This window comes from Cetorhinus maximus, chromosome 34 (genome assembly GCF_964194155.1).
Source record: "Cetorhinus maximus chromosome 34, sCetMax3.hap1.1, whole genome shotgun sequence".
Lineage (NCBI taxonomy): Eukaryota > Metazoa > Chordata > Chondrichthyes > Lamniformes > Cetorhinidae > Cetorhinus > Cetorhinus maximus.
The window spans coordinates 11,209,727-11,236,703 of record NC_135912.1 but is presented as its reverse complement, the minus strand read 5'-3'; the positions used below and the strand labels follow the sequence as shown (position 1 = coordinate 11,236,703).

Here is a 26,977-nt window from a genome sequence, read left to right as displayed (position 1 = left end):
CCGATTTTCCGCTTGGCGCTGTGGCGGGGACGGCCAGGTGATGGCACCATCGAGCCTGTTTGGCCGGCAATAGCTGTTCAGCACCATCAACAGGAGAGGGGGGGGTTACTGCAGCCAGTGGCAGGGGAGATGAGGGGGTGGGGGAGTCGGGGAGAGAACTCAGGGCATGACAGGGTAGTAGACAGGAGTTGCTACACTCTCCTGGCTTTTCACTCCTTAAATGGAGTGTTTAGCAACAAGGAAGCCACTGGGTGCTTCACTTGGGAGGGTGTGTTTGATTCTCTCGGATACAATTTCTCACAAGGTTCTGTCTGATCCTTCAGGGATGAGACAGGTGACAGAGGTTAATAAGGCCAATTTTAAAAAAAGCAAAGTTATCACAGGGCTTCATTGCTGCAGTAATAGAATTGGAAAGCTGAGAAGTGATATTAAACTTGTATCTCAGTTAGACCACACTTGATGTATGGTGAACTATTTCCAGCCTCCATATTACCAAGAGGAGCTGGTGAAGCTGTGATACAGATTTACTAGAATGATCCCAGAATTGAGAGGCCATAACTTTCAGGACAGGTTAAACAGGCCTGGCCGCTTTCCTCTCGCGAAGAGAAGGCTGAGGAGTGAGAAGGAGTTCGATCGGGTAGACGTAAAGAAGATGTTTCTGTTAGTGAGTGAGACCAGAACTCGGGACCATCAGTATAAGACAGTGACTAATAAACCCAATGGGGAATTCAGGAAAAACTCCTTTACCCAGAGAGTGGGGAGAATGTGGAACTCACTCCCAATGGGAGTGGTTGAGGTGAATAGTATCGATACATTTAAGGGTGAAGCTGGATAAACACATGAGGGAGAAAGGAATAAAAGGACATGCTGATAGAATGAGGCGAAGAGGCCATTCAGCCCCTCAAGCCTGTTCCATTATTCAGTGAGATCATGACTGAACTGTGACTTAACATCAGCTTTGGCTTCCTATCCCTTCACCCCCCTATCAAACAAAAAATGATCATCCCGAGACTGAAAATGACCCCCTGCACCCGGCAGCATCTGCTGCTTATTGTGGGAGAGAGTTCAGATTTTCACTCCTAATTCACCTGGCTCGGATTGGAAGTTCCCTCCCCTTGTCCTGCTCTCCACCCCACCCCCCCAAGCAGAAACAATATTCACTCTATCTACCCTGAGGGAGGAAGCTCGTGTGGAAAAGAAACACCAGCACAGACATGACAGGCAAAATGGTCTGGCCCTCTGTTGTGAGGTTCTATGATTCTCACCTCATTTGTCTACTTTTTCCTACCTTGCTCCTCCACCACCCCCCGAAATCCTCAGGTCCACGTCTGGAAGTTGCACTCCAATCCCCCGCAGAACAGACAGAGGACATTGCCGGCTCTGCATGAAGTCTGGAACATTCTACAGCAGGTGAGCAGCTCTCCGCACGATCGCTAGATCACTCTCTCTGTATCTCCCTCTCTCTCTCTCTCTCTTTGTCTCTTTCTCTCCCTCTGTCTTTCTTTTTCTTTCTCTCTCTCTGTCTGTCTTTCTCTCTTGCTCTTTATTTAAAGTGCTTTTGTGCCTCTGGGTGATGCAACAGCTATTGATATTAAATCAAATGTGTTCTTTGCCTCTCCCTCCCTTCCCTTCCCTCCCCCTCGCTCAATACCCTCGCTCCCTCCCCTCGTTCCCTTCCCTCTCTCCCTCGGTTCCCTTCCCTCTCTCCCTCGGTTCCCTTCCCTCTCTCCCTCGCTCCCTTCCTGCTCTTCCTCCCTCCCTTCCCTTGCTCCCTCGCTCCCTTCCCTCTCTCCCTCGCTCCCTTCCCTCTCTCCCTCGCTCCCTTCCCTCTCTCCCTCACTCCCTTCCCTCTCTCCCTCTATCCCTCGCTCCCTTCCCTCTCTCCCTCGCTCCTTTCCCTCTCTCCCTCACTCCCTTCCCTTTCTCCCTCTATCCCTCGCTCCCTTCCCCCTCTCCCTCGCTCCTTTCCCTCTCTCCCTCACTCCCTTCCCTCTCTCCCTCTATCCCTCGCTCCCTTCCCTCTCTCCCTCGCTCCCTTCCCTCTCTCCCTCGCTCCCTTCCCTCTCTCCCTCTATCCCTTGCTCCCTTCCCTCTCTCCCTCGGTCCCTCCCTCAGAAGAGAAACTACAATTCCACCAAAAATGGCTGTCAGCTGAAGAGACCAGCTGGCCCTGGGGAACACTGTGGACAACAGGCCGTCCCCTCTCTCCACCAGGTGGTCCGGCCCTCGCACAGCAATGACATCCCAAGCCCGGTCAAGAGGAGGCGGAGTGGGAGCCCAGACCAGATACAGAGCCACCAGGTAGTGTTCTTGGCATCAAATGGTCACCGTTGCTTTCGGAAGGTCCTGATTATTAACTCACAGCCTAACGTCTGGATGACAAGTTTTCTTACAATTGACTGCACAAAATGATCCATTGTTCTAACTGGGTCTGTCACTTTAAGGCCACATCAGAACAGGCTTTTCCCCGGGTCAATCAGAAGCTAATTGCTTGGGCGTTTCTATAGGTTGGCGGATTCTTGTAAAACTTTGGTTTTTGGGTTATTGCGGTCAGGCAAATGGAAAACAGGGAAGGGTTCACCTTGTCGAGCACCACAGCAGTGCAGAATGTGTGTACCTGTCGTCCTCCAGAAGGCATACTCTGGTGATATACCCCGACAAGCAGCATCCCACCCTCATCTTACCCCCTCAAAATGGCCACTGGAAAACCGTATGGGTGGCTGGCAATTGTTGGCAGGCTGTTTGGCTACTATGTATGGGTGGGGTGGGTGGGGGGGTGCATCCTGAGCTAGCTGGAGCTAATGAGTGTGTTTGCTTCATGAACAGGTACACCATTCAGGAACGCAGCGAGTGGGAGACCCCGCCCACCCCTGTTTGCCCCCCCACAGCCAGTACCCGTCACAGAAGGCAAGTCCTGGCTGGCTGCACACGCACAAAGAATCATGGTCGCATGGGAGGAAGGACCTCACCCTGAGCCTACAGGTACCTCACCCCTTTCTCCAGGATCTTGAACCCCCCCCGCCACCTGCAGGAAGTGAGTTAGCTCCCTACCCCATGACCTTGGCATTTAGTGGTGGTCAGCAGGGTCAGCTTAGTGAGTCAGGGAGGAACTTTCCTGATTCTGCCCCTTCCCATTTGACTTGTCTGGGTTCTATTTTTGCCATCCTCACCAACCCCCCCACCACCACCTCAGCGATGGGTGCCAACTCAGGGTTGTACCTGTGTCGTGATGGGTGCCAACTCAGGGTTGTACCTGTGTCGTGATGGGTGCTGACTCAGGGTTGTACCTGTGTCGTGATGGGTGCTGACTCAGGTTTTATGAGTATAGTGATGCAGCAGTGCCCGCCACAGCTGGATGGGACAGGCTGAAGCATGAGCGGAGTTACGTCCCACTGTTAGTGTAGTAATTAGCATCCGAGGGGCAGATGTGAGTGCCCCCCTCACCCAGCCTAGATGGGAGGGAGAGATTCGGGAGGGTGGGGTGGGGTTAACTGGCAGACTTTGGTAGAAGGAGAGTGTTTATTTCTAAATTTGTAAAAAGATTCTGGAGTCAGTGGATGTTTGAGGAGAAAGCTGAAGAGAGGAATGAGAGAGGTGAAGAGGGAGCAGGAGGGGGCGGGCACGGACACAAGAGCAGATGGGGGGGTCCATTGGGAGATTATGATGGCTGAGGAGGAATTTGCAGATAAATGCATATGATAGAAGTTTAAACTGTCTTGGAGGGGGTGCAGTGTGTCCCTCGTATTGACATTTCGGAAAAAAAGGCGAATTGTGATCCATCCCTCGGGATTGGGTTTGAATCCGGGACCTGGGGGGAGGGGGGTCCTGGGAAATTGGGGATATTTGAGAGTGGTTTAGAGGGTGGGGATGGACAATGTAAAGACAACACCTCCCCCATCTCACGTCGCTCTGTCTCTCCATCCCCAGGAACAGAGGAGACCAGCAGCAGACGCTCCTCCCGGCAGTTCCTCCAGCTTCCACGGCAGCCCCACCATCCGCCCGGTTACCACGGTGACCGGCCAGCCAGCCTGTGGCGGCCCTGCTCCCACTCAGGGGGAGTCCCGTGGCCGGCAGCCCTGTGCGGGAGGTGAGGCGAAGGAGACAGGGGCACAGAGGCTGAGGGCAGAGGGCGGGATTTCACCCACCAGCCTGCCCCACCAGCAGAGAACCGCGGGCACCAATCACTGGAGAGCGCGGCAGGGCCCGAGCCTGGCCGGCTCCACCGTGGTGAGTACCTCAGATTCACCATATCTCCTGTTCCCTCGCTCGCTCGCTCTACCCCCATGCTCTCCGACTCCTGCCCATGGAATGAGAACTTAGTTACATCTACACCAAAGTGGCAATCACACACATCGCCATCAAAATCAATCACATGCTCACCCCAGGGAAGCTAGAGGCACTCTCGGCCAGGAGGAGGGTCTACTGTTTATTGTGGGACTCAGTTCCAGACTTCAATTCCCCCCCACCCCACCCCACCTTTGTGTGAAGAAGTGTTTCCCCACCAGCCGGGCTTGGATTTGAAGATTCTGTCCCCTTGTCCTGGTCTCGCCCACATTCAGGATAAAGTTTTTCTCCATCTACCCTAACACTTCCCTTGAAACTTCAGGTGACACTGTATCCAAGAAGACTGTCATGAGGGTCCGTATTAGGGAAGGACTAAGTAAGGCAGAGCTGAGGGGATCAAATCACCCCTGGGCCTTCAACCTTCCAAGCACAGTAGCAGCAGTGTGTGTACCACCTACAAGATGCAGTGCAAGGAACTCACCAAGGCGCCTTAGACAGCACCTTCCAAACCCATGACCTCTACCATCTAGAAGGACAAGGACAGCAGATACGTCACCACCTGGAAGTTCCACTCCAAGCCACTCACCATCCTGACTTGGAAATATATCGGCCGTTCCTTCACTGTCGCTGGGTCAAAATCCTGGAACTCCCTCCCTAACAGCACTGTGGATGTACCTACACCACATGGACTGCAGCGGCTCAAAAAGGCAGCTCACCACCACCTTCTCAAGGGCAGTTAGAGATGGGCAATAAATGCTGGCCCAGCCAGCAAAGCCCACATCCCATGAATGAATAAAAAAAATGACAGGCCTCGTTTTTGTAATATCTCCTCATTATCCTTACCCATTAGAGCCAGGATGCTGATGACGGGGTAAAAACAGGGGCTGGTGTGGGTTAGTTCCCAATTGTAAATTGCTCTCCTAGCTTGGCTGTAATGTTCCGAGTCAGGAGAGCTAGCGTGCTCACTGAGTAAATTGACTGAAGCATCAGTTCCCCAGCCCTGTCCCACTGTTTGGCATGGTGCCCCATCAGTATCACCTCAGCTCTCCCTCATTTAGTCTTTCCCTAATACAGCCACTACTGACTGTCCTCCTGGACACAGTGTGGTGCCTGCTTGGCAAAGTGCTTACAGTGAAGGGCACAACCCATTCCAGTCTGATCAGCTGGAAGTTCGGCCAGTTGTGACACAGACTTTGGGAGTTTTTCAGACCTTGGTGTGGAGTTAACAGGAGCTACAGTTTAATGTCCTACAACCGATGAAGTCCTCATCCCTTCCCTCCACTTCCTGTCTGCTCTCCACCTGCTTTCATTCTGCACAAGCTTGAGCTCCTCCAGCCCCTACAACCCTCCGAGGTCTCTGCACTCCTCCAATTCCGTCCTCTCGCAGCACTCCATTTCCCCGATTCCCATCGCTCCACCATCAGCTACCTGGGGCCTAAACTCTGGAATTCCCTCCCTAAACCTCTCCACCTCTCTCACCTCCTTAACACCAGCTTCTTTGACCAAGCATTTGGTCACCTGTCCCTAATATCTCCTTGTGGCTTGGGGTCCAATTTGTGTTTGTTAATTTCTCCTGGAAAACGCATTTGGGTGTTTTGCAATGTTAAAGGCGCTATATAAATGCAATGAGTTTGTTTGTTGTAGGCAATTGAATTTGTCTCTCTCTCTCTTCCAGCTTCCTGGCTGCTATCAGAATTTAGAAGGCAACCCTCAGGGTCCAGCTGCTCAGCTTGACCAAGGCTCCCTCACCCACCAGGGCAGTGCGCTTTTCCCAGATGCCCCAGCCATTGCTACCACCGCCCCCGAAGCCTGCACCACCCCACACTCTGCCCACCTCAGCGCCTCCCCTGCGGGGGAGCGGTGCAGCCCCCACCACGAGTCACTGGAACCTGGGGACAGGTGGCGGGATGGGGAGCGCTGCCACTGGGGGTCATCCCGCAGCCGGGCTCAGGACCCGCCTGAGAGGCAGCCACCTTGTCGCATCACGCCCGCTAAGGAGCAAGAGCTGGGGCACTCTGCATCTGCTCGGAGGGCACCCCAGACCCCACACATCCCCACAGATCAGGCCCAAGCTCCTTGCCCCAAGACAGAGCAGAGACCTAATCCCACAGATCCCCAGGGTCCTCACAGCTCCACATGGGAGCGAAAAGGCACCTGTCCCAGCCGGGAGCCTCCCAAACCAGCTGGGCCCCCCACCCACCAAGACCCCTGCAGGACTCCCCAGCCCAGGATGCCCCCCCTCTCTGGGCCCCACCGCACTTGCACAGATGAGGCCCAGGGTCGAGCTAACCCTCGACCAGACCAGCCTGGCCTGGCCGCAAAGCCTACGCCCCCGGTGCCCACCTCTGTCTCCAAACCAGCCCGCAGTTTCACCAGCCCACCCCGCCTGGCAGAAGCCCCCAGGTCCAAACCTGGCTCTGGGGAGAGGGCGGATGGACGCTGGCTCCCCAGACCCCCACCCCTCACCTGTGCCCTATCAGGAAGGCCGGCCCCTCCCCCTCCCCCACCCCCTACCTCCCCCGAGGCGAAACCTGCCTCCCCCGACCCTGCTGCTGCGCCGCCAAGCCCCAGGGCCAGAATGTTCTACCAGGCACCGTCACCCGGCAACAGTGACGGAAAGGCAGAATCTTCGCCGGCTCGGCACAACAAGACCAGTCATGTACTCAAGTCGCTGGCTAGTGCCCTGGAGGGGCAGCAGCTGGCGTGCCGGCTCCACGGCAAAGCTACGGCTGAGCCGCTGGGAGCCCCGGCCACAGAGCACCCACAGCCAGATGTGCCAGGAGACCGGGCATCATCCTCATCACCAGAGAGTGAGATGTGGATCAAGGCTGTCTTCACCACAGAAAGCCAGAAGAGCACAGCCAATGGTGCCCATCGCCACCACCATCATCACCATCACCGTCACCGGCATCGCCACCGGCCCACTCCCTCCCCTCAGCCCCCGGTGGGAGAGCCAGCCACCAGTCCCCAGAAAGCTGAGTCACCTGGAAAGAGGCCAGAGGCTGCGTCCCCTCCCGGCCGTCCGTGTGGGAACGCCTCCAGCACTAACCGCACCTCCGGCAAGCCTAGTGAGGCCGGACGGGCACCATCACCAGCCCCACCACCAGCGGCCACCCAGCGGGAGGAGGGCCGGCCACAGGAGCAGCACCGCAGACGCAAGCACTCGAACCGGGATCGCAGCAGGCGGCGGAACCGCAGTAGCAAGTCTGGCAAGGGCAAACAGCGACGTGTCCTGGGCAACATCGACCTGCAGAGCAAGGAGATCCTAGCCCGTGACAAAGTCAAGGGTGAGGGGCCCAAAGGCACCAAGCCCACGCCGCCCCCAGCAGCCGAGGAGCCAGAGCGGGTGGAAGCCAGGAGGACAGAGGTGCCGCCGTCGCCGGCCACAAAAGAGCTGGAGCCCGGGGCTCGGAGTGTGCTGGGGCCCTCAAACATCCTGAGGGTCAAACCCTTCCCTGAGGGAACCACCAAGGAGCTAAAGATCAAGCTGGTGAAGGTGGAGAGTGGAGATCGGGAGACGTTCATCGCCTCCGAGGTGGAGGAGAAGCGGATCCGGTTATCAGACCTTACCATCGAAAACTCGGGTGCAGACATCATCCGCGCCTGCAAGTGAGTCCACCTTGACCAGCCTCTAGTCCCAACCACCCTCCCCCTCAGAAAAAAATCATGAGGCCCTGGGGACTTAAACAGTGTTTTATCCTGAGGAATGTATTCCAGCACAGACAGGAGGAGTGGTGAAGCCACTGTGACAGGGTGAAAGGGAATGTTATGTCTTAGTAATGGTGGCTGGCCTTACCCACAGCGCTCTGAGACAATGGGAGTGCTCTATTCTTCCTATACAGAGAGTTTCCCTTCATTGGAGCATTGGTCAGGTCTGTCTCCACTGACGTGAAACTAACTCCGAGAGGGAAACTGATCAAAATCAAAAACCAGTGCTTCAGCAATGTTTCAGTTACACAGCAAAGTGATTGTTTGAAAGCTGCTCTTTATCTCGAGGGGGAAACAACACAAAGGGATGGAAGTGATGCAGCAGTGTATAAAGCTCTGTTGAATTCGCTTCTGGGTTCGGTCCTGGGCCCCGCGCCTCAGGAAGCAGATATCGGCCTTGGAGCAGGGGCTGGGGGGCGCGATGGGGCAGTGTAGATTCACCAGAATGATACCGGGGTTAAAAGGGTTAAATTACAAGGGAAGGTTAGACAAACTAGCCTTGTATTCCCTCGAGTTTAGAAGATTAAGGGGTGATCTAATCGAGGGCTTTAACATGATTAAAGGATTCAATAGGGTTGATAGATCGAAATTACTTCTCTGGCGGGGGTGATGTCAGGAAACACTTCCTCACGCAAACGGGAGGGAAACCTGTAACTCTTCCCTCCCCTCCACCCCACAAAAGGATGTTGGGGCTGGGGGTCAGAATGAGTTACTGAGTGACAGTGTGAGGGAGCTGGATTAACATCAGTAGAGATACAGTCAGTAACACAGGGCGCTGGGAGAGAGGGTTTACTGAGTGACAGTGTGAGGGAGCTGGATTAACATCAGTAGTGATACAGTCAGTAACACAGGGCTCTGGGAGAGAGGGTTTACTGAGTGACAGTGTGAGGGAGCTGGATTAACATCAGTAGAGACACAGTCAGTAACACAGGGCGCTGGGAGAGAGAGGGTTTCCTGATTGTAGATGAACTATAAATAAGGAACCATTTGGACTAACTGCCCTGCCCCTGGTGTTAATATTTGACCGCCCCCTTCCTCCTTCCTCCTCAGTCCCCTGTTTCTCCACTGATTGCACTGAGACCCTACCCTGGTTGACTAGTCTCATGTTCTTCTCTTCGTTCTAGGTACACGAAGCTAAAGGGGAAGTTCACGGCCTCGTGTGTGTTGCCGGCCAATTCCGTGAAGCCAGGCTGCCTGACGGAGCAACAAGCCCTCCGGGAAAAGTTCAACCCTCCGACTCCCAGCATCTATGTAGGTCCCGTTCCCCACCACTTCCATCACCATTCCTTTCCCCAACATTGCTCCTGCTGTATCCGGGATACTGACCCTGAGCCTCTCTGAGAGCTACGTCTGTCCGGTCTCCTGCTTTCCCCCACCGTGGCATTCCCCGGATGGTCACTGGGGCAGTAAGCAAACCCAGAGCCTTTCTTGTTTAATGGTGTGGTCTGGGGTGTTTGGGGGAGGGATGTAGCTGGGCCTATTCTACAGATGGCCTGTGTTGCCTGCTGATGTGACTCGCCTCCTGTTGCCCTTGTGAAGAGTTTAACCTCCATTCAAAACTTAGGGAACCTCCTGCCCCGTCCTGGGTTTGCAGGGGGTTGTTACATGAACACTCCCAGAGAGAGAGTGAGGTGGGGTGGGGGTGGGGGTGGCGGGCGGAAGGAGGTGGAGTAAAGCACTCTGGGCCTAACTATTATAAACCATCCTCTCCCGCTCACAGTAACCGGGCAGCAAGCGAATAGTCACCACTTTCTTCAGCACTTTGGATTTGCAAGGATGATGTCTGCCCCTTCTACAAGAACAAGGTTTACCCCTCATCCCACCGCCCCCAGAAACCCCTCTCACCCCAATCAATCAGGGGTATGGGTTCCTGTACAGCCCTTTATTGCGCCAGCACAGTGTTGATGGGCTGTTTGACCAAGGAAGGCATCGCAGGGAGCAATTCTGTATCCACGTTGGCACTTTGGCTGCTCTCTTTTGGTCTAATGCAAGTTAATGGAATAGGCATCACTCATAGTATAGCAACCTATCTCTGTAATCCCCTCCAACCCCCACAACCCTCCCAAGATCTCTGCGTTCCTCCAATTCTGGCCTCTTGAGTATCACCCGATTCCCATCGCTCCATCATTGGTGGCTGTGCCTTCAGCTGCCTGGGGCCCTAAACTCTGGAATTCCCTCCCTAAACCTCTCCGCCTCTCTCCTCCTTTAGGCGCTCCTTAAAACCAACCTCTTTGACCGAGCATTTGGTCACCTGTCCTTAATATCTCCTCATGTGGCTCGGGGTCACGTTCTGTTTGATAACCACTCCTGTTGGGATGTTTTACTAGGTTAAGAGCATGATATAAATTCAAGTAGTTGTTGCACTGGATTCAAACTCCAGTGCCAAAGGTGAAAGTGGAAAGTCTGACCCAGCTCCCTGTTCAAGGGGGGAGGAGAGAGTGTCCTCCGCTCTACCTCTGCTGCATTTGAGGGTTCCCTTGTAGCAGGCCATGCTTGCAGCTAAGCAGAGTTTGACTGATTTAATAATATGTAAACTTATTTCTCTTTCTTTTCAATTCCTTACAGTTAGAGAGCAAGCGAGACGCCTTCTCACCTGTACTGCAACAGTTCTGCACCGACCCTAAGACCCCGATCACTGTGATACGAGGTCTGGCTGGATCCCTTCGCCTGAGTGAGTACCTGGACGCATAAAGTCACGTTTCAAAATTGGTAAAGACAATCACCATGTTCACCTCCACCCCTATCCCCAATACTCTCGACCTCAGTGGGTAGCACACGGAGCTCATGGCTTCGAATCCCACTCCAGAAACACGAACACGCCTGTAATCTGGGCCAGCACTCCCAGTGCTGCCACTGAGGGAGAGCTATTTTGTCTTTCGGATGAGACATTAAACCAAAGTTCCTGCCTGCCCTCTCATGTGGATGTAAAAGATCCCACGGCTGTTATTGGAAGGGGGGGTGGGGGAGGGGGGGATTCTCCCCCTTTTCATGGGGCTGACATTCATCCCTCGACCAACATCACAAAAATAAAGCTGATGATCCGGTCACTTACCACATTGCTGTTTGTGGGATCTTGCTGTGCATAAATTGGCTGCTGAGTTTCCTACATTACAACAGTGACTGCGCTTCAAAAAGCAGCTCATTGGCTGCAAAGTGTTTTGGGATGTCCTGAAATTCAGATAAGCGCTATAGTAACGCAGCATCTGACGTGATACTACGGTGCACACAGCTGGGAGATCCATGGCTCCACTCCTGCTCAATCCTCTGAAATTTTGTGGTAGCCATGTGGTCCTCCTGCTGACCCCTGGCTTGGCGAGGTGAAAGGTCAGTCCAGGTTCCTGACCCTAAACTCTAGCTGCAGAAGGAGGGGGGTGCGGGATGGGTTGATGGATGGGCTTCCATTTGTGTGACAATGGGATGTTGTCCCTTTAACAGCGTTCTGCCCCTTCACACATAACATGTCAAAGGACAAGGGCAGCAGGGAACACCACCACCTGGAAGTTCTCCTCCAAGCCACTCACCATCCTGATTTGGAAAGATATCTCCGTTCCTTCACTGGGTCAGAATCCTGGAACTCCCTCCCTAACAGCACTGTGGGTTGTACCTACACCACATGGACTGCAGCGGTTCAAGAAGACAGCTCACCACCACCTTCTCGAGGGCAGTTAGGGATGGGCAATAAATGCTGGCCCAGCCAGCAAAGCCTACATCCCGTGACGAATAAAATGTCCCAAACCCGCATGATAGAAGTGTGGGTCACAGACAGCAGAGAAGAGAGGATGGAGGCTGATGAAGCAAGAGCTGGAGGCGCTTGGGTGGGAGTTTCAGCGAGTGCGACCCTGGAGGCTGATGGCCGGCCTCTGATGGAGGGATAGGGGGAGGGACAAGGCTCCTGAGGGGTTCTGCCCCTTTTGGGGTGCCTCCCATCAGGGACGGAGAGGTCATAAAATTAAAATTGTTGTGGGGTGAGGTTTTTGGTTGGCATGTGTACAGATCTGTTTCAAACATCCTTTCTTTCTCCCCCTGGCAGATCTGGGCCTTTTCTCAACCAAGACCCTGGTGGAGGCGAATGGCGAGCACACCGTGGAGGTCCGCACGCAGCTGCAGCAGCCGTCAGATGAGAACTGGGACCCCTCGGGAGGCAATCAGACCTGGCCCTGCGAGAGCAGTCGCTCCCACACCACTATCGCCAAATATGCTCAGTACCAAGCCTCGTCCTTCCAGGAATCCCTGCAGGTTAGCTGACCTCTGGAAAATACCTGGGCCAAGGGTCAAATCACAGGCACAGCCAAGGTCAGGAGAGAGAGATGCCAAGACCTGAGCAGGCTCCTCAAAATCAAACTTCGCTTTGGATGATCCCAGAACTGAGAGATTATAACTATCAGGAAGGTTTGAACAAGTTACAGGGAGCTCTTTTCTCTAGATGTGAGAAGGCTGAGGGCTGACCTGATCGAGGCCTTTAAAATTCTGAAGGGGTTTCGATGGGGTCGACGTAGAGAAGATGTTTCCACTTGTTGGGGGGAGTCCAGAACTGGGGGCCATCAATGTAGGTCAGTCACTAGTAAACCCAATGGGGAATTCAAGAGAAACTCCTTTACCCAGAGAGTGGGGAGAATGTGGAACCCACTCCCACAGGGAGTGGTTGAGGTGAATAACATTGATAGATTTAAGGGGAAGCTGGATAAGCACATGAGGGAGAAAGGAATAGAAGGATATGCTGATAGGGGGAGATGAAGAGGGGATGGGAGGAGGCTCGTGTGGAGCAGAAACACCAGCTTGGAGCAGATGGGCCAAATGGCCTGCTTCTGTGTTGGGAATACTGTGTCTGCTGGGATTTTGAAAGTTTGTAGACTGTCGCAGGAATGGAAAAGATTGAGGTGGGGGAGCTGGGTGATTGGTTGGTGCAGAATGGGATGAATTAGAGAGGAGAGGGTGCCATGAGTCTATACCTCAACACAACATTTAGGGTCGGGGAGAGTGTGTAGGACCCGTGCAGCTCTCGAAAAGAGGCTGAGAACTAAGAGGCAGCCAGAGGTATGGGGGATCCTTAACTCATTCAGAGTCAACAGCCGGAGTGAGTGAACCAGGACCAATGCAGATTTGGCTACCAGCAGTTTGTATTTACGTAGCATCCTCGACATTGCAAAGTTTCCTAAGATCCTTCACGGGAGCAGTTATGAACAGAACGTGACCCTGAGCCACATGAGGAGATATTAGGGACAGGCAACCAAAAACTCGGTCAAAGAGGTCGGTTTTAAGGAACGACTTAAAGGAGGAGAGAGAGGTGGAGAGGTTTTGGGAGGGAATTTCAGAGCTTAGGGCCCCAGGCAGCTGAAGGCACGGCCGCCAATGGTGGAGCGATGGGAATTGGGGTATGCTCAAGAGCCCGGAATTGGAGGAGTGCAGAGATCTGGTCTTGTTTTCAGTCAGTGACATCCAAGAAACTTTTGACGGTTTTTTTTTTTACTTTGTTTGGCAATAGGAAGACAAGGAGAGTGATGAGGAGGAAGTGGAGGCTGAGCCGGAGAGGCCCACTGATGTCCCCGAGACGGTTGACAGGTATGAAGAGAACACAAGGAGACAGCTTAAAGAATAGGCAGTGTGCTTGTCACATCCACCTCGATGCATTGGGGGAGGGGGAGTCTTCGAGAGCGGAGGGGCAGGGGGAGAGCGGGATCATGGTAAAATTGGGCTTTGCCCAGCTGCAGGCAGTGTCTCTTTAATCCTCTCTTCTCAGCAGGAATGGACAGAAGGTGCCGCTGAAAGTGATCAAGTTTGGAACCAATATCGATCTCTCTGACCCAAAACTGTGAGTGAACCCCACTGGCTGCTCGCAGCTTCTTTCAATCATTTGGAATTGTGTAGGGTCAGAATGGGGGTAAGGTGGGGTTTGCTGTGGGGGAGAGGGGGTTCAGACCAGAATTGTGATTAGCCTGGTCAGACATGGGGAGGGGAGAACATTTCTTCAATACTGGTTTCCCCTGTGAAAGAAGCAGCAGAGCCTGCTCAGGAGAGGGTGGGTGGGTGGGGAGTGTGAGGTGGGATGGATGGGGTGCCGAGTGGTGAAATGACCCTTCTGTCTGATGTTGTCGGGGCACAATGAACAATTTGGAGCCGGGCTGCAGCATAGGACACAACCCACATCTAAAATTCATTGACCATTCAAACACTCCCAGGACAGGTACAGCACGGGGTTAGATACAAAGTAAATTTCTCTCTACACTGTCCCATCAAACACTCCCAGGACAGGTACAGCACGGGGCTAGATACAAAGTAAATTTCTCTCTACACTGTCCCATCAAACACTCCCAGGACAGATACAGCACGGGGCTAGATACAAAGTAAATTTCCCTCTACACTGTCCCATCAAACACTCCCAGGACAGGTACAGCACGGGGTTAGATACAGAGTAAAGCTCCCTCTAGACTGCTGCACTGTTGTTCCTCAGGTCAGAAGTGAGGCTGTAAGCTTCCCTGGTTTCTGTGATTGATGACACTCATGCGTTGCTTCCCCCCTCTCTCTCTCTCTCTTTCGCTCCAGGTGGAAGCCCCAGTTACAGGAGCTGCTTAAATTGCCGGCCTTTATGCGTGTCTCGTCCAATGGGAATATGTTGAGCCACGTGGGACACACCATCTATGGCATGAACACTGTGCAGCTGTACATGAAAGTACCAGGGAGCCGGACACCCGGTTAGTGCCCTCAAGCTCTTCCCCTCAAATTTATTACAGCTCCTTCAGGATGTAACAAGCAGGGTGGATAAAGGGGAACCAGTGGATGTGGTGTATTTAGATTTCAAAAGGCATTTGATAAGGTGTCACATAAAAGGTTACTACACAACCTAAGACCCCCTTGTATTGGGAATCTTGACAAAGCAGTTAGGGATGGGCAATATAAACGCTGGCCTAGTGAGCGACACCCATGTCCCATGAAAGAATTTTTTAAAAATTGGGGTGATATATTCGCCTGGATGGAGGTCTGGCTAATTAACAGGAAACAGAGTCGTGATAAATGACTGATTTTCAAGTTGGCAAACTATTAACTCGTGGAGTGCCACTGGGATCAGTACTGGGGCCTCAACTGTTTACAATCTATATTAATGACTTGGATGAAGGGACCGACTAACCAAATTTGCTGACGATATGAAGATAGATGGGAAAGCAAGTTGTGAGGAGGATACAAAGAGACTGCAAAGGGATATTCATAGATTAAGTGAGTGGGGATAAGATTGGCAGATGGAGCATAATGTGGGAAAACGTGAGGTCTGGCAGGAAGGATAGAAAAGCAGTATATTGTTTAAATGGAGAGAGACTGCAGTGCAGAGGGATTTGGGTGTCCTTGTACATGAATCACAAAAAGTCAGTGTGCAGGTACAGCAAGTGATTAGGAAGGCACATGGAATGTTGGTGTTTATTACAAGGGAGATGGAGTATAAAAGTAGGGAAGTCTTGCTACAACTATACCGGGCATTGGTGAGACCGCACCTGGAGTACTGTATACAGGTTTGGTCACCTTAAGGAGGGATATACTTGCATTGGAAACCGTTCGGAGAAGGCTCACTCGGTAGATTCCTGGGGTGAAATGGTTTGTCTTTGCCTTTGACAAGGTCCCACATGGGAGACTTATAAAGTAGGCAAATGCACATAGAATACAGGGTAATTTGATAAGGTGAATTCAAAATTGGCTTAGTTGTAGGACACAGAGGGTGATGACAGAAGGATGCTTTAGTGACTAGAAGCCAGTGTCCAGTGGCGTACCACAGGGATCTGTGCTGGGTCCCCTATTATTTGTCATTTATATAAACAACATAGATGACTATGTGGGGTGTAGGATTAATAAGTTTGCGGATGACACAAAGATTGGCCGGGTGATTAACAGTGAGGTTGAGTGTCTTGGGTAACAGGGAGATATAGACGGGATGGTCAAATGGGCAGATAAGTGGCAGATAGAATTTAACCCTGAAAAGTGTGAGGTGATACACTTTGGAAGGAGTAATTTGACAAGGAAGTATTCAATGAATGGCATGACATTAGGAAGTTCTGAGGAACAAAGGGACCTTGGCGTGTGTGCCCATAGATCTCTGAAGGCGGAGGGGCATGTTAGTGGAGTGGTGAAAAAGGCATATGGGACACTTGCCTTTATCAATCGAGGCATAGATTACAAAAGTAAGGAGGTCATGTTGGAGTTGTATAGAACCTTGGTGAGGCCACAGCTGGAGTACTGTGTGCAGTTCTGGTCGCCACATTATAGGAAGGATGTGATTGTACTGGAGGGGGTGCAGAGGAGATTCACCAGGATGTTGCCTTGGATGAAACATTTAAGTTATGAAGAGAGGTTGGATAGACTTGGGTTGTTTTCGTTGGAGCAGAGAAGACTGAATGGCGACCTCATCGAGATGTACAAGATTATGAGGTGCATGGACAAGGTGGATAGGGAGCAGCTGTTCCCCTTAGTTGAAGGGTCAGTCACGAGGGACATAAGTTCAAGGTGAGGGGCAGGAGGTTTAGGGGGGATGTGAGGAAAAACTTTTTTACCCAGAGGGTGGTGACGGTCTGGAATGCACCGCCTGGCAGGGTGGTGGAGGCAGGTTGCCTCACATCCTTTAAAAAGTACCTGGATGAGCACTTGGCACGTCATAACATTCAAGGCTATGGGCCAAGTGCAGGTAAATGGGATTAGGTAATGGGACAGGTGTTTCTCACGTGTCGGTGCTGACTCGATGGGCCGAAGGGCCTCTTCTGCACTGTGATTCTATCTTACGGGGAGAGGCTGAGCAGATTGGGCTTTTACTCATTGGAATTTGGAAGAATGAGTTGTGATCTTATTGAAACATATCAGATTCTGAGGGGGCTTGACAGGGCAGATGCTGACAGGATGGTTCCCCTTGTGGGCGAATCTAGAACTAGGGACGCAGTTTAAAAATAAGTCAGATTTAAGACGGAAATGAGGAATTTTTTTTCTCAGAGTGTTGTTAGTCTGTGGAATTCTTTTCCCCAGTGAGCAGTGGAGGCTGAGTCATTGAAAATATTCAAGGCTGGGTTAGACAGATTTTTGATAGACAAGGGAGTTTCGGGTTATGGGGAGCAGACAGGAAAATGGAGCTGAGACCACAATCAGATCAGCCATCACCTTGTTGAATGGCCGAGCAGGCTTGAGGGGCCGAATATCCTACTCTTGCTCCTATTTCTTACGTTCTTCTCCTCCCCTTCCCCCACCCCTCTGTCTGGCCATTTATTGATAAGTGTGGGAGCTTGCTTATTTTCCTCCATTAAGATGACGTTTTTACTGGGTTGTGCTGACATTGGGGGAAGCACTGTAGGTTTCTTGTTTATGTTAATCTGTGTCACTCTGTCCCCTCTGCCCCCATCCCACAGGACATCAGGAGAACAACAATTTTTGTTCAGTGAATATTAACATCGGGCCGGGAGACTGTGAGTGGTTCGCTGTGCCTGAGGCTTACTGGGAAACCATCAGTGAGTTTTGCGACAGGTGAGATAAAATCCCACTCTGTTCTGTCATGAGTGTGAGGTGGTCGCTGAATTTTCAAACGTGCGGTGCCCTCACTCCTGGTGGAGTTTTACAGTCATTATGGTAGAGAAGGAGGCCATCGAGTCCAGTCAGTCCCATTCCCTGCTCTATCCCTGTATCCCGGCAAGTTTATTTCCCTCAAGTCCCCATCCAGTTTCCTGTTGAAATCATTCATCATCTCTGCTTCCACCATCCTCGGGGGCAGCGAGTTCCAGGTCATCACCACTCGCTGTGTAAAAAAGCTCTTCCTCACATCCCCCCATCCCCAAAACCTTAAATCTGTGTCCCCCATGCCTTGTAGCATCGGCAAATGGGAACAGCTTTTCTTTGTCTACCTTATTTAACCCTGTCATCATCTCATACACCTCGATCAAATCTCCCCTCAACCTCTTTTGCTCCAAGGAGAACAACCTCAGCTTCTCTACCTAACCTTGGAGCTAAAATCCCTCATCCCTGGAACCATTCTGGTAGATCTCCTCTGCACCCTCTCAAGAACCCTCACATCCTTCCTAAAGTGTGGTGACCAGAACTGGACATAGTTCACTGCTCAAAGCCACACCAGGTAAAGCGGCTATGATTGTGCTTCCTCCATCCTCTTGGGTTGGCAAGAAGAAACCACTCAGAGGGTCAGTACTGAGGGAGTGCTGAATTGTCAGAGGGTCAGTACTGAGGGAGTACTGCACTGTCAGAGGGTCAGTACTGAGGGAGTGCTGTACTGTTGGAGGCTCGGTACTGAGGGAGTGCTGCACTGTTGGAGGGATCTTGCTGTGCACATATTGGCTGCAATGTTTTCCAAATTGCATCATTGACTGCACTTCAAAAAGTAGCTCATTCCCTGTGAAGTGTGTGCACGATCCGTTGGAGTTGTGAAAGGCATCATATTGATGTACGTCTTTTGTTTCTCTGCAGGCACGGGGTTGATTATCTGACAGGTTCGTGGTGGCCAGTTCTCGATGATCTGTACGCGTCTAAGATCCCGGTGTACAGATTCATTCAGAGGCCGGGAGACCTGGTGTGGATCAATGCCGGCACGGTGCATTGGGTGCAGGCTACGGGATGGTGCAACAACATTGCCTGGAACGTGGGCCCGTTAACCGGTTAGTGTGGGGGAGGGGGAGTGTTTGATGGGGACAATGTAGAGGGAGATTTACTCTGTATCTAACCCCGTGCTGTACCTGTCCTGGGAGTGTTTGATGGGGACAGTGTAGAGGGAGCTTTACTCTGTATCTAACCCTGTGCTGTACCTGTCCTGGGAGTGTTTGATGGGGACAGTGTAGAGGGAGCTTTACTCTGTATCTAACCCCGTGCTGTACCTGTCCTGGGAGAGTTTGATGGGGACAGTGTAGAGGGAGCTTTACTCTGTATCTAACCCTGTGCTGTACCTGCCCTGGGAGTGTTTGATGAGGACAGTGTAGAGTGAGCTTTCCTCTGTATCTAACCCCATGCTGTACCTGTCCTGGGAGTGTTTGATGGGGACAGTGTAGAGGGAGCAATCTAGCTCCATTGGGAAATGGGGGTGTGTTGGGAGTGAGGTGAACGATTATCATCCTCCTGTGCTGGTCAGCCTGGCCTTCACCCCCACTCTGACCGCTGGGAATGCAGCCTGACACACAGGCCGTGTTAGACCTCCTGCTGAGAGTTACTGATGTGTGTGAGAGCACAATAGGACTGGCGTGCCTAACATTATAGCTCCCACCCGCTCCCAGCTTGTGCTTTGTTAACTGATGTTAAGCAGGACGGTCACTGGATGGTCAGCGGCTGAACTTGGCCCCTAGTGTCTGGGGAATTTGGCCTCTGTTCTCACTGGCGATCATTGCCCTGAGTACACTACAAGCCAGTTATCCACAGGCAGAGTTTCTACAATATCGTAAGCATTCAGTAAAAACAGTATCATTTGCAACAACCACCTGACCCTCTCTCTGTCTCTCTCTCTCTGTCTCTCTTTGTCTCTCTTTCACTCTGTCGCTCTCTGTTTTTCTCTGTCTCTCTCTCTCTGTCTCTCTCTCTGTCTCTCTCTCTCTCTCTCTCTGTCACTCACTCTCTCTCTCTCTCTCTCTGTCTCTGTCACTCTCTCTCTGTCACACACTCTCTCTTTCTCTGTCTCTCTCTCTTTCTGTCTCTCTCTCTCTTTCTCTGTCTCTCCCTCCCCCACTCTCTTTCTCTCTGCCTCTCTCTCTATCTCACTCTCTCTGTCTGTCTCTTTCTCTCTCTATCTGTGTCTCTCTCTCTGTCTCTACTCATTCTCCCTCTGTTTCTCACTCTTTGACTCTGTCTCTCTCTTTCTCTGCCTCTCTCTCTCTCGCTCTCTCTCTCTCTCACTCTCTCTCTATCTCTCTATCTCTCTCTCTCTCTCTATCTCTCTCTCTCTCTCCCCCTCTCTGTCTCTCTCTCTCTCCTCCTGCAGCCTATCAGTACCAGCTTGCTCTCGAACGCTATGAGTGGAACAAGGTGAAGAAAGTCAAGTCCATTGTACCCATGATTCATGTAACGTGGAATGCAGCTCGCACGGTTAAAGTCACCGACCCTGACTTGTACAGAATGATCAAGTAAGCAACTTGTCCCCCAACCCCCTCAGAACCTCCGGCACCAGGCATCTTATCCTTTCCATCTCTTTCTTTCTATCTCTCTCCCACTCTTGCTCCATTTCTCTCTCTCTCGCTCTCTCACTCTCTCTCTCTGTCTCTCTCTCACTCTGTCTCTCTCTTGCTCTTACTCCATCCCCCCCTCTCTCTCTCTCTTGCTCTGTCCCTCTCTCGCTCCATCTCTCTCCCTCTCTCCATCTCTCTCTCACTGCATCTCTCTCTCTCTCGCTCTATCTCTCCCTCGCTCTCTTGCTCTCTCTCTCTCTCTCTCTTGCTCTGTCTCTCTCTCTCTCTCGCTGCATTTCTCTCTCTCTCTCCTGCTTCGTCACTCTCTCTCTCACTCCATCGCTCTCTCTTGCTCCGTCTCTCTCTCGCTCTGTCTCTCTCTCTCACTCTGTCTCTCTCTCATGCTCTGTCTCTCTCTGGCTCCATCTCTCTCTCACTCCGTCTCTCTCAGTCTGCCCCTTTCTCTTGCCCAATCTCTCTTTCTCACTCGCTCTGTCTCTCGCTCCATCTTTCTCTCGCCCCGTCTCTCTCTCTCTCTCTCGCCCCGTCTCTCTCTCTCTCTCTCGCTCCGTCTCTCTCTCTGTTTCTTCTCTTTCTCCCGCTCCGTCACTCATTATCCCTCTCTCTCGCTCAGTCTCTCTCTCACTCCATCTCTCTCTCTCACTCTATCTACCTCTCTCTCTCTCACTCCATCTCTTTGACTTCATCTCTCTCTCCGTCTCTCTGCCTCTTTCTCTTGCCCTGTCTCTCTCTCTCTCACTCGCTCCGTCTCTCACTCCACCTTTCTCTCGCTCCATCTCTCTCTCGCTCCGTGTCTCTCTCTCTCTCTCCCGCTCCCCATCTTTCTCTCCCGCTCCCCATCTTTCTCTCCCGCTCTCCATCTCTCTCTCCCGCTCCCCATCTCTCTCTCTCCCACTCCGTCTCTCTCTCTCCCGCTTTGTCTCTCCCACTCCATCTCTCTCTCTCCCGCTCCGTCTCTCTTTCTCTCTCCCGCTCCGTCTCTCTTTCTCTCTCCCGCTCCGTCTCTCTTTCTCTCTCCCGCTCCGTCTCTCTTTCTCTCTCCCGCTCCGTCTCTCTTTCTCTCTCCCGCTCCGTCTCTCTTTCTCTCTCCCGCTCCGTCTCTCTTTCTTTCTCCCGCTCCGTCCCTCTTTCTCTCTCCCGCTCCGTCCCTCTTTCTCTCTCCCGCTCCGTCCCTCTTTCTCTCTACCGCTCCGTCTCTCTTTCTCTCTACCGCTCCGTCTCTTTCTCTCTATCGCTCCGTCTCTTTCTTTCTATCGCTCTGTCTCTCTATCGCTCCGTCTCTCTCTCACTCACTCAGTTTCTCTTTCTCTCGTGCCGCCTCTCTCTCTCTCTCTCTCTCACTCTGGCTCCGTCTCTCGCTCACTCCATCTCTCTCTCTCGTTCCATCTTTCTCTCTCGCTCTGTCTCTCTCTTATTCCATCTCTCTATCCCTCTTGCTCCATCTTTTCCCGTCTCTTTCATTCTGTCTTTCTCTCGCTCCATCTCTCTCTCTCTCACTTACTCAGTCTCTCTCTCTCTTGCTCTGTGTCTCTCTCACTCCGTCTCTCTCCCGCTGCGTCTCTCACTCCCGCTCCGTCTCTCTCTCTCTCCCGCTCCGTCTCTCTCTCTCTCTCTCTCCCGCTCCGTCTCTCTCTCTCCCGCTCCGTCTCTCTCTCTCTCTCTCCCGCTCCGTCTCTCTTTCCTGCTCCATCTCTCACCCTCCCGCTCCATCTATCTCTCCCGCTCCGTTTGTCTCTCTCTCTCCCGCTCCGTTTGTCTCTCTCTCTCTCTCTCTTCCGCTCCGTCTCTCTCTCTCTCTTCCGCTCCGTCTCTCTCTCTCTCTTCCGCTCCGTCTCTCTCTCTCTCCCGCTCCGTCTCTCTCTCTCTTCCGCTCCGTCTCTCTCTCCCTCTCCCGCTCCGTCTCTCTCTCTCTCTCTCCCGCTCCGTCTCTCTCTCTCTCTCCCGCTCCGTCTCTCTCTCTCCCGCTCCGTCTCTCTTTCCTGCTCCATCTCTCACCCTCCCGCTCCATCTATCTCTCCCGCTCCGTTTGTCTCTCTCTCTCCCGCTCCGTTTGTCTCTCTCTCTCTCTCTCTCTCTCTTCCACTCTCTCTCCCGCTCCGTCTCTCTCCCGCTCCGTCTCTCTCTCCCTCCCGCTCCGTCTCTCTCTCTCTCTCTCCCGCTCCGTCTCTCTCTCTCTCTCTCTCTCCCGCTCCGTCTCTCTTTCCTGCTCCATCTCTCTCTTCCTTCCGCTCCGTTTGTCTCTCTCTTGCTCTGTCTCTCTCCGTCTTGCTCTGTCTCTCTCTCTCTCCCACTCCGTCTCTCCCTCTCCCGCTTTGTCTCTCTTTCCCGCTCCATCTCTCTCCCCCGCTCCGTTTGTCTCTCTCTCTCTCTTGCTCTGTCTCTCTCTCTTTCTCTCTCACGCTTTGTTGTCTTGTTCGCTCTCTCTAAGCTCCATATTCACCCATCCTCTCTCTATTATATGAATCAGATTATAGTCTGTTTTGTAATATTTTCTTGAACTCCACTTGTTCTGGGGATTTATTTTTTGATCCGCGTGTTTGACTTATTTCAGTTCTTCAGCTATCGTAAACCCAAATGTAAAACCAACAGTCAATAGAAACAGGCCATTCGGCCCATCTGCTCTGTGCTGGTGTTTCTGCTCCACACGAGCCTCCTCCCACCCCCTCTTCATCTCCCCCTATCAGCGTATCCGTCTATTCCTTTCTCCCTCATACAGCCTCCCCTGATGTGTTGATGAATTTAGACCCTCACCTTTTCCCCTGGGATTTGGGGTTTCCCTGGCGACACTTCAGAAAAGTGTTTTGTTGGTTGTGAAATGATTTGGGACATCCCGAAGTGGTGTTAGTGTTAAATATACAAATGTAAGATCTTTTTTTAAATCCCCCATCGTGAGCCAATCTTCGTCCCTCAGCGAGCACGGGTCTGTGTTCACCACGAGGTCAGGAACCTGTCACCTTTAACCTTTGACCCCTTTTTAGGTACTGCCTGATGACATCATTGAAGCAGTGTCAGCTCCTGCGAGATTCTCTGACCAACGGTGGCAAAAAGATCATATTCCAGGGCCGAGTGAAGGAAGAGCCAGCATATTACTGTAACGAGTGTGAGGTATGAGACCCCCGAGAGAGACACCTGCCTCCCGCCTGCCGTCTGAGCGAGGGGCTGGCCTCAGTCCCTCCCAAATATCAACGTAACCCAGACTGCGAGGTCTGGGGTTCAGGCTGAAACCAGCCAGCGTAGTGGGTTTGGAATCATTGTGGGCGGGGGCGGGGGCTGGGGCTGGGTTGATGGCCTGGGGGCGGGGGCTGGGGTGGGGGGTGGGGGCTGGGCCTGGGCCTGGGCCTGGGGCTGGGGGCTGGGGCTGGGGCAGGGGCCAGGGCCACTGTCACCAGTCGACATCCAGTGACTCCCCCACTCTCCCTTAGGGGGCAGGGCCTGGGCTGCAGCTTTAGATGCCAGGTTCATCCCTGGAGAGGGAGCAGGTGGAGGGCAATGGGAGGAGGGGTTTGGGGAGGGGGAGGAGGGGTTTGGGGAGGGGGAGGAGGGGTTTGGGGAGGGGGAGGAGGGGTTTGGGGGTGGAGGAGGGGTTTGGGGAGGGGGAGGAGGGGTTTGGGGAGGGGGAGGAGGGGTTTGGGGAGGGGGAGGAGGGGTTTGGGGTGGGAGGAGGGGTTTGGGGCAGGGGAGGAGGGGTTTGGGGAGGGGGAGGAGGGGTTTGGGGAGGGGGAGGAGGGGTTTGGGGGTGGAGGAGGGGTTTGGGGAGGGGGAGGAGGGGTTTGGGGGTGGAGGAGGGGTTTGGGGAGGGGGAGGAGGGGTTTGGGGAGGGGGAGGAGGGGTTTGGGGTGGGAGGAGGGGTTTGGGGCAGGGGAGGAGGGGTTTGGGGAGGGGGGAGGAGGGGTTTGGGGAGGGGGGAGGAGGGGTTTGGGGCAGGGGAGGAGGGGTTTGGGGAGGGGGAGGAGGGGTTTCTGTACCTGTGGGTTTCTAATCAGATGCCTGGTTGATGTGAGGCACCTGGACTCTCGCTGACACCTGCGTGCCTCTTTTATCCTCCTCATCCTGACTGCACTGACCTGTGACTCTCTCTCTCGCTCTCACACTCGCTCCCTCTCCTTCCCTTTCTCCTCCTGCCCTCTCTCACTCTCTTCCTCCACTCTCACAGCTGGAAGTGTTCAATATCCTGTTTGTCACGAGTGAGAACAGCAGTCGGAAATCCTACATTGTGCACTGTGAGGACTGTGCCCGCCAGCGAAGCCCCTCATTGCTCAATGTCGTCATCTTGGAGCAGTACAAAATGGAGGATCTGGTGCAGGCTTACGACCATTTCACGTTGGTGAGTCCGTGTGGAGCTGGGGGGGGCCGCCAGACTCCAGATGGCAACTTTGGGATGGGGACAGGGCCGTGAGCGGTGCAGAAATGCCCTGCTCCCACTCTCCGCCCTGCCCTCCGACAGTGACCCAGAGAGCTGCAGTACTGCTGGGTACCTCTTGGTGGTACTGCAGGCAGCGGTCAGCCCAGTGGCTCGGCACTGCCCCACAGGGTGCTCAGTGGTACTGCAGGCAGCGGTCAGCCCAGTGGCTCGGCACTGCCCCACAGGGTGCTCAGTGGTATGGCAGGCTTGCACTTTTCTTTAAGGGGTGGATCAGAAGTGGGGTTAGTTAGAAAACTGAAGAATCATTTGGAATGAATGTGAACTGTGATGCTAAAAAGAAGTTCAGCATGTTCATGGCTCCAATTCCTGGAGCTTGTGAACGCTATAGAGATTGTCCTGATGTTATTTACTCTCGGTTCTGATGCAGACACCGTGAGGGAGGGATGTGAGATTGCGCTGATATTACCTCCAGTGGCCCTGGGGCTTGGGAGGAAACCATTAATCCAGGACTTCGGCCCCTGAATGAAATCCAGTTTACTTCAAAAAATTGGTTTGTGTCTGGCCACGATGCCTTATGCGGTTGAATAGCTAACTGCCTGGGCTCAAATTCACAAGAAGACATCTTAGTTGGATATGTATAGCCCAGCATTAGGCAGGAAAGGGTGAGGGTGTATTGAAAGGTTTGATTCTCTGGGTTTGGGAGTGATGACTGGGGAGACTCGGTTGAGGCTGGGTCTGTAGCCAAGAGTCAGGCCCTTGTGTGCTAACTCCCACCTGTTCCTGTTCCCCTGCAGACGCCTCAATCAGGGTCATCCAGATGACGAGCTCTTCAAAAGCCATACCAAATGCTTCTCACTGTCCGAGGTTCCTCTGCACCCCCAACAACACCGACCCCCAACCCTCCACCCAACCCAACCCAACCAACCCAACCCAACCCACGCCTCCACGGACTGTCCAGCCAGCGACTGGGCTCGCCCAATCACTATGCGGATCTTTGCATCAGCCAATCAGCTACGTGTTTACTCAACCTTATCATCAGCAGCTGCAGCTACTGATTGGCCGCGCGAGGTGGAACTAAAAGGCCGCCCCTCAGGTGGAACAAAATGGCCGCCCCCCCCTCCCCCGCTTTCATTGAAGCGGTCAGTCGGCAGTTAAAGTTCTTGAACCTCTGTCACTTGACACTGCAGCAAATACCACTTTGGCCTTCGAAGATGGGAAGAGGAAGAAAATGGAATTAAAAATAAACTTTTTCCTATCAAAAAAATGTAAGCATTAAGAAGTGGTTTTGGATTGCTAAATACGGGTTATAGCAAGAATTATTTTTGTCGTAGCTTCTTGTATGTGTTTCTATGTATTGTGTCACTTTAATTTAGACATACGATCCCACAGTGAAAAATCCCACATATATAAATTATCAATTGCATCATCCATTCAATTTACCTCCATTTTTTAAAAAGTTTTTTTTTCTAATGTACAGTTTTTGGTTTTATTTATGAAATTCTCTATTTATTCTAATTGTCTCCCCTAAGATTTCACATTTTTAAAAATGATTTTGTTTCCTTAAGGAAAACGCTTCTAACTCCAAGGTTGGGATGCTCAAGATTGTCCCTCCTCTTTCTTGGCTGCTCCTCCTTTCCTGACTCCTTTCTCCTCCCCTCCTCCTTTCCATCTTCTCTCCTTTTGCCTCTCCTTTCCTGAACCTGCCCTCCTTTCTCCTCTCTCTCTCGTCCCTGTCTCTCTATATTGTCCCTATCTCTCTCTCTCCCTCATCCCTGTATCTCTCTTTGCCTCCTTTCCTTCTGTCCCTTGCTGCCCTTGTCTTTTCTCTATTCACAGTCAACTAGGAGCTGAAGGGAACTGGATAAGATAGGATTTGTTTTCCTCAATTGTGTGTTCTTGGTTTTAATTCTAATTAAAGTTGTGCTTGGGGCTTTCTTCAAAACATAAGGTTAAGTTTTAAGATGGAGCTGGAGGGTAGCTTTTATTTTGTTTTAGGAATTTATGATGAGAATATTGTTTTGGAGTTTTACTGCACTGTTTAACACAAACTGAGCCAGAACTGTCTTAACTTTGTGATTTTGTGTGACACAGATAATAAAGCTTTTGATAAACTTTATTTCTTCCCTGCACCCTCACTCTGGGATGAGGTGGAAAATAGCACAATATATAAGCAATGGTGAGCATTTAAAGAAAGTATTCACAATTCTCAATGAATATACAGCCCTTTAGGGAATAAAAGCTCCACTGTTACAGCCATGGCTAATGAGAGAACTGAGGATTCAAAGAAACAATTTGTAACGTTGTCAAGGTTTTTTTTATTCTTTCATGGGATGTGGGTGTCGCTGACAAGGCCAGCATTTGTTCCCCATTCCTAACTACCTTTGAACCGATTGTCTCACTCCGCCATTTCAGAGGGCAGTTAAAGTCGATCACATTGCTGTGGGTCTGGAGTCACATGTAGGTCAGACCAGGTAAGGACAGCAGATTT

At 52.3% G+C, this 26,977-nt stretch overlaps 1 protein-coding gene across 5 annotated transcripts in view; it reads left to right on the top strand.

Annotated features, from left to right (window-relative positions):
- LOC144671781 (lysine-specific demethylase 6B-like) overlaps positions 1–26,605 on the top strand; it is a 72,171-nt gene extending 45,566 nt beyond the window's left edge. For all 5 annotated transcript variants that reach the window (XM_078533814.1, XM_078533816.1, XM_078533815.1 and 2 more), the window contains 17 exons: positions 1,321–1,410; positions 2,116–2,301; positions 2,827–2,982; positions 3,928–4,227; positions 5,960–7,893; positions 9,117–9,243; positions 10,558–10,663; positions 12,023–12,228; positions 13,475–13,551; positions 13,733–13,801; positions 14,533–14,681; positions 17,364–17,478; positions 18,427–18,614; positions 19,922–20,063; positions 23,105–23,231; positions 24,280–24,450; positions 25,284–26,605. In XM_078533814.1, the coding sequence (XP_078389940.1) occupies positions 1,321–1,410; positions 2,116–2,301; positions 2,827–2,982; positions 3,928–4,227; positions 5,960–7,893; positions 9,117–9,243; positions 10,558–10,663; positions 12,023–12,228; positions 13,475–13,551; positions 13,733–13,801; positions 14,533–14,681; positions 17,364–17,478; positions 18,427–18,614; positions 19,922–20,063; positions 23,105–23,231; positions 24,280–24,450; positions 25,284–25,310 (4,170 nt within the window). In that variant the 3' untranslated portion in view covers positions 25,311–26,605. The remainder of the gene's footprint in view (positions 1–1,320; positions 1,411–2,115; positions 2,302–2,826; positions 2,983–3,927; positions 4,228–5,959; positions 7,894–9,116; positions 9,244–10,557; positions 10,664–12,022; positions 12,229–13,474; positions 13,552–13,732; positions 13,802–14,532; positions 14,682–17,363; positions 17,479–18,426; positions 18,615–19,921; positions 20,064–23,104; positions 23,232–24,279; positions 24,451–25,283) is intronic.
- Positions 26,606–26,977: the final 372 nt, after the last annotated feature.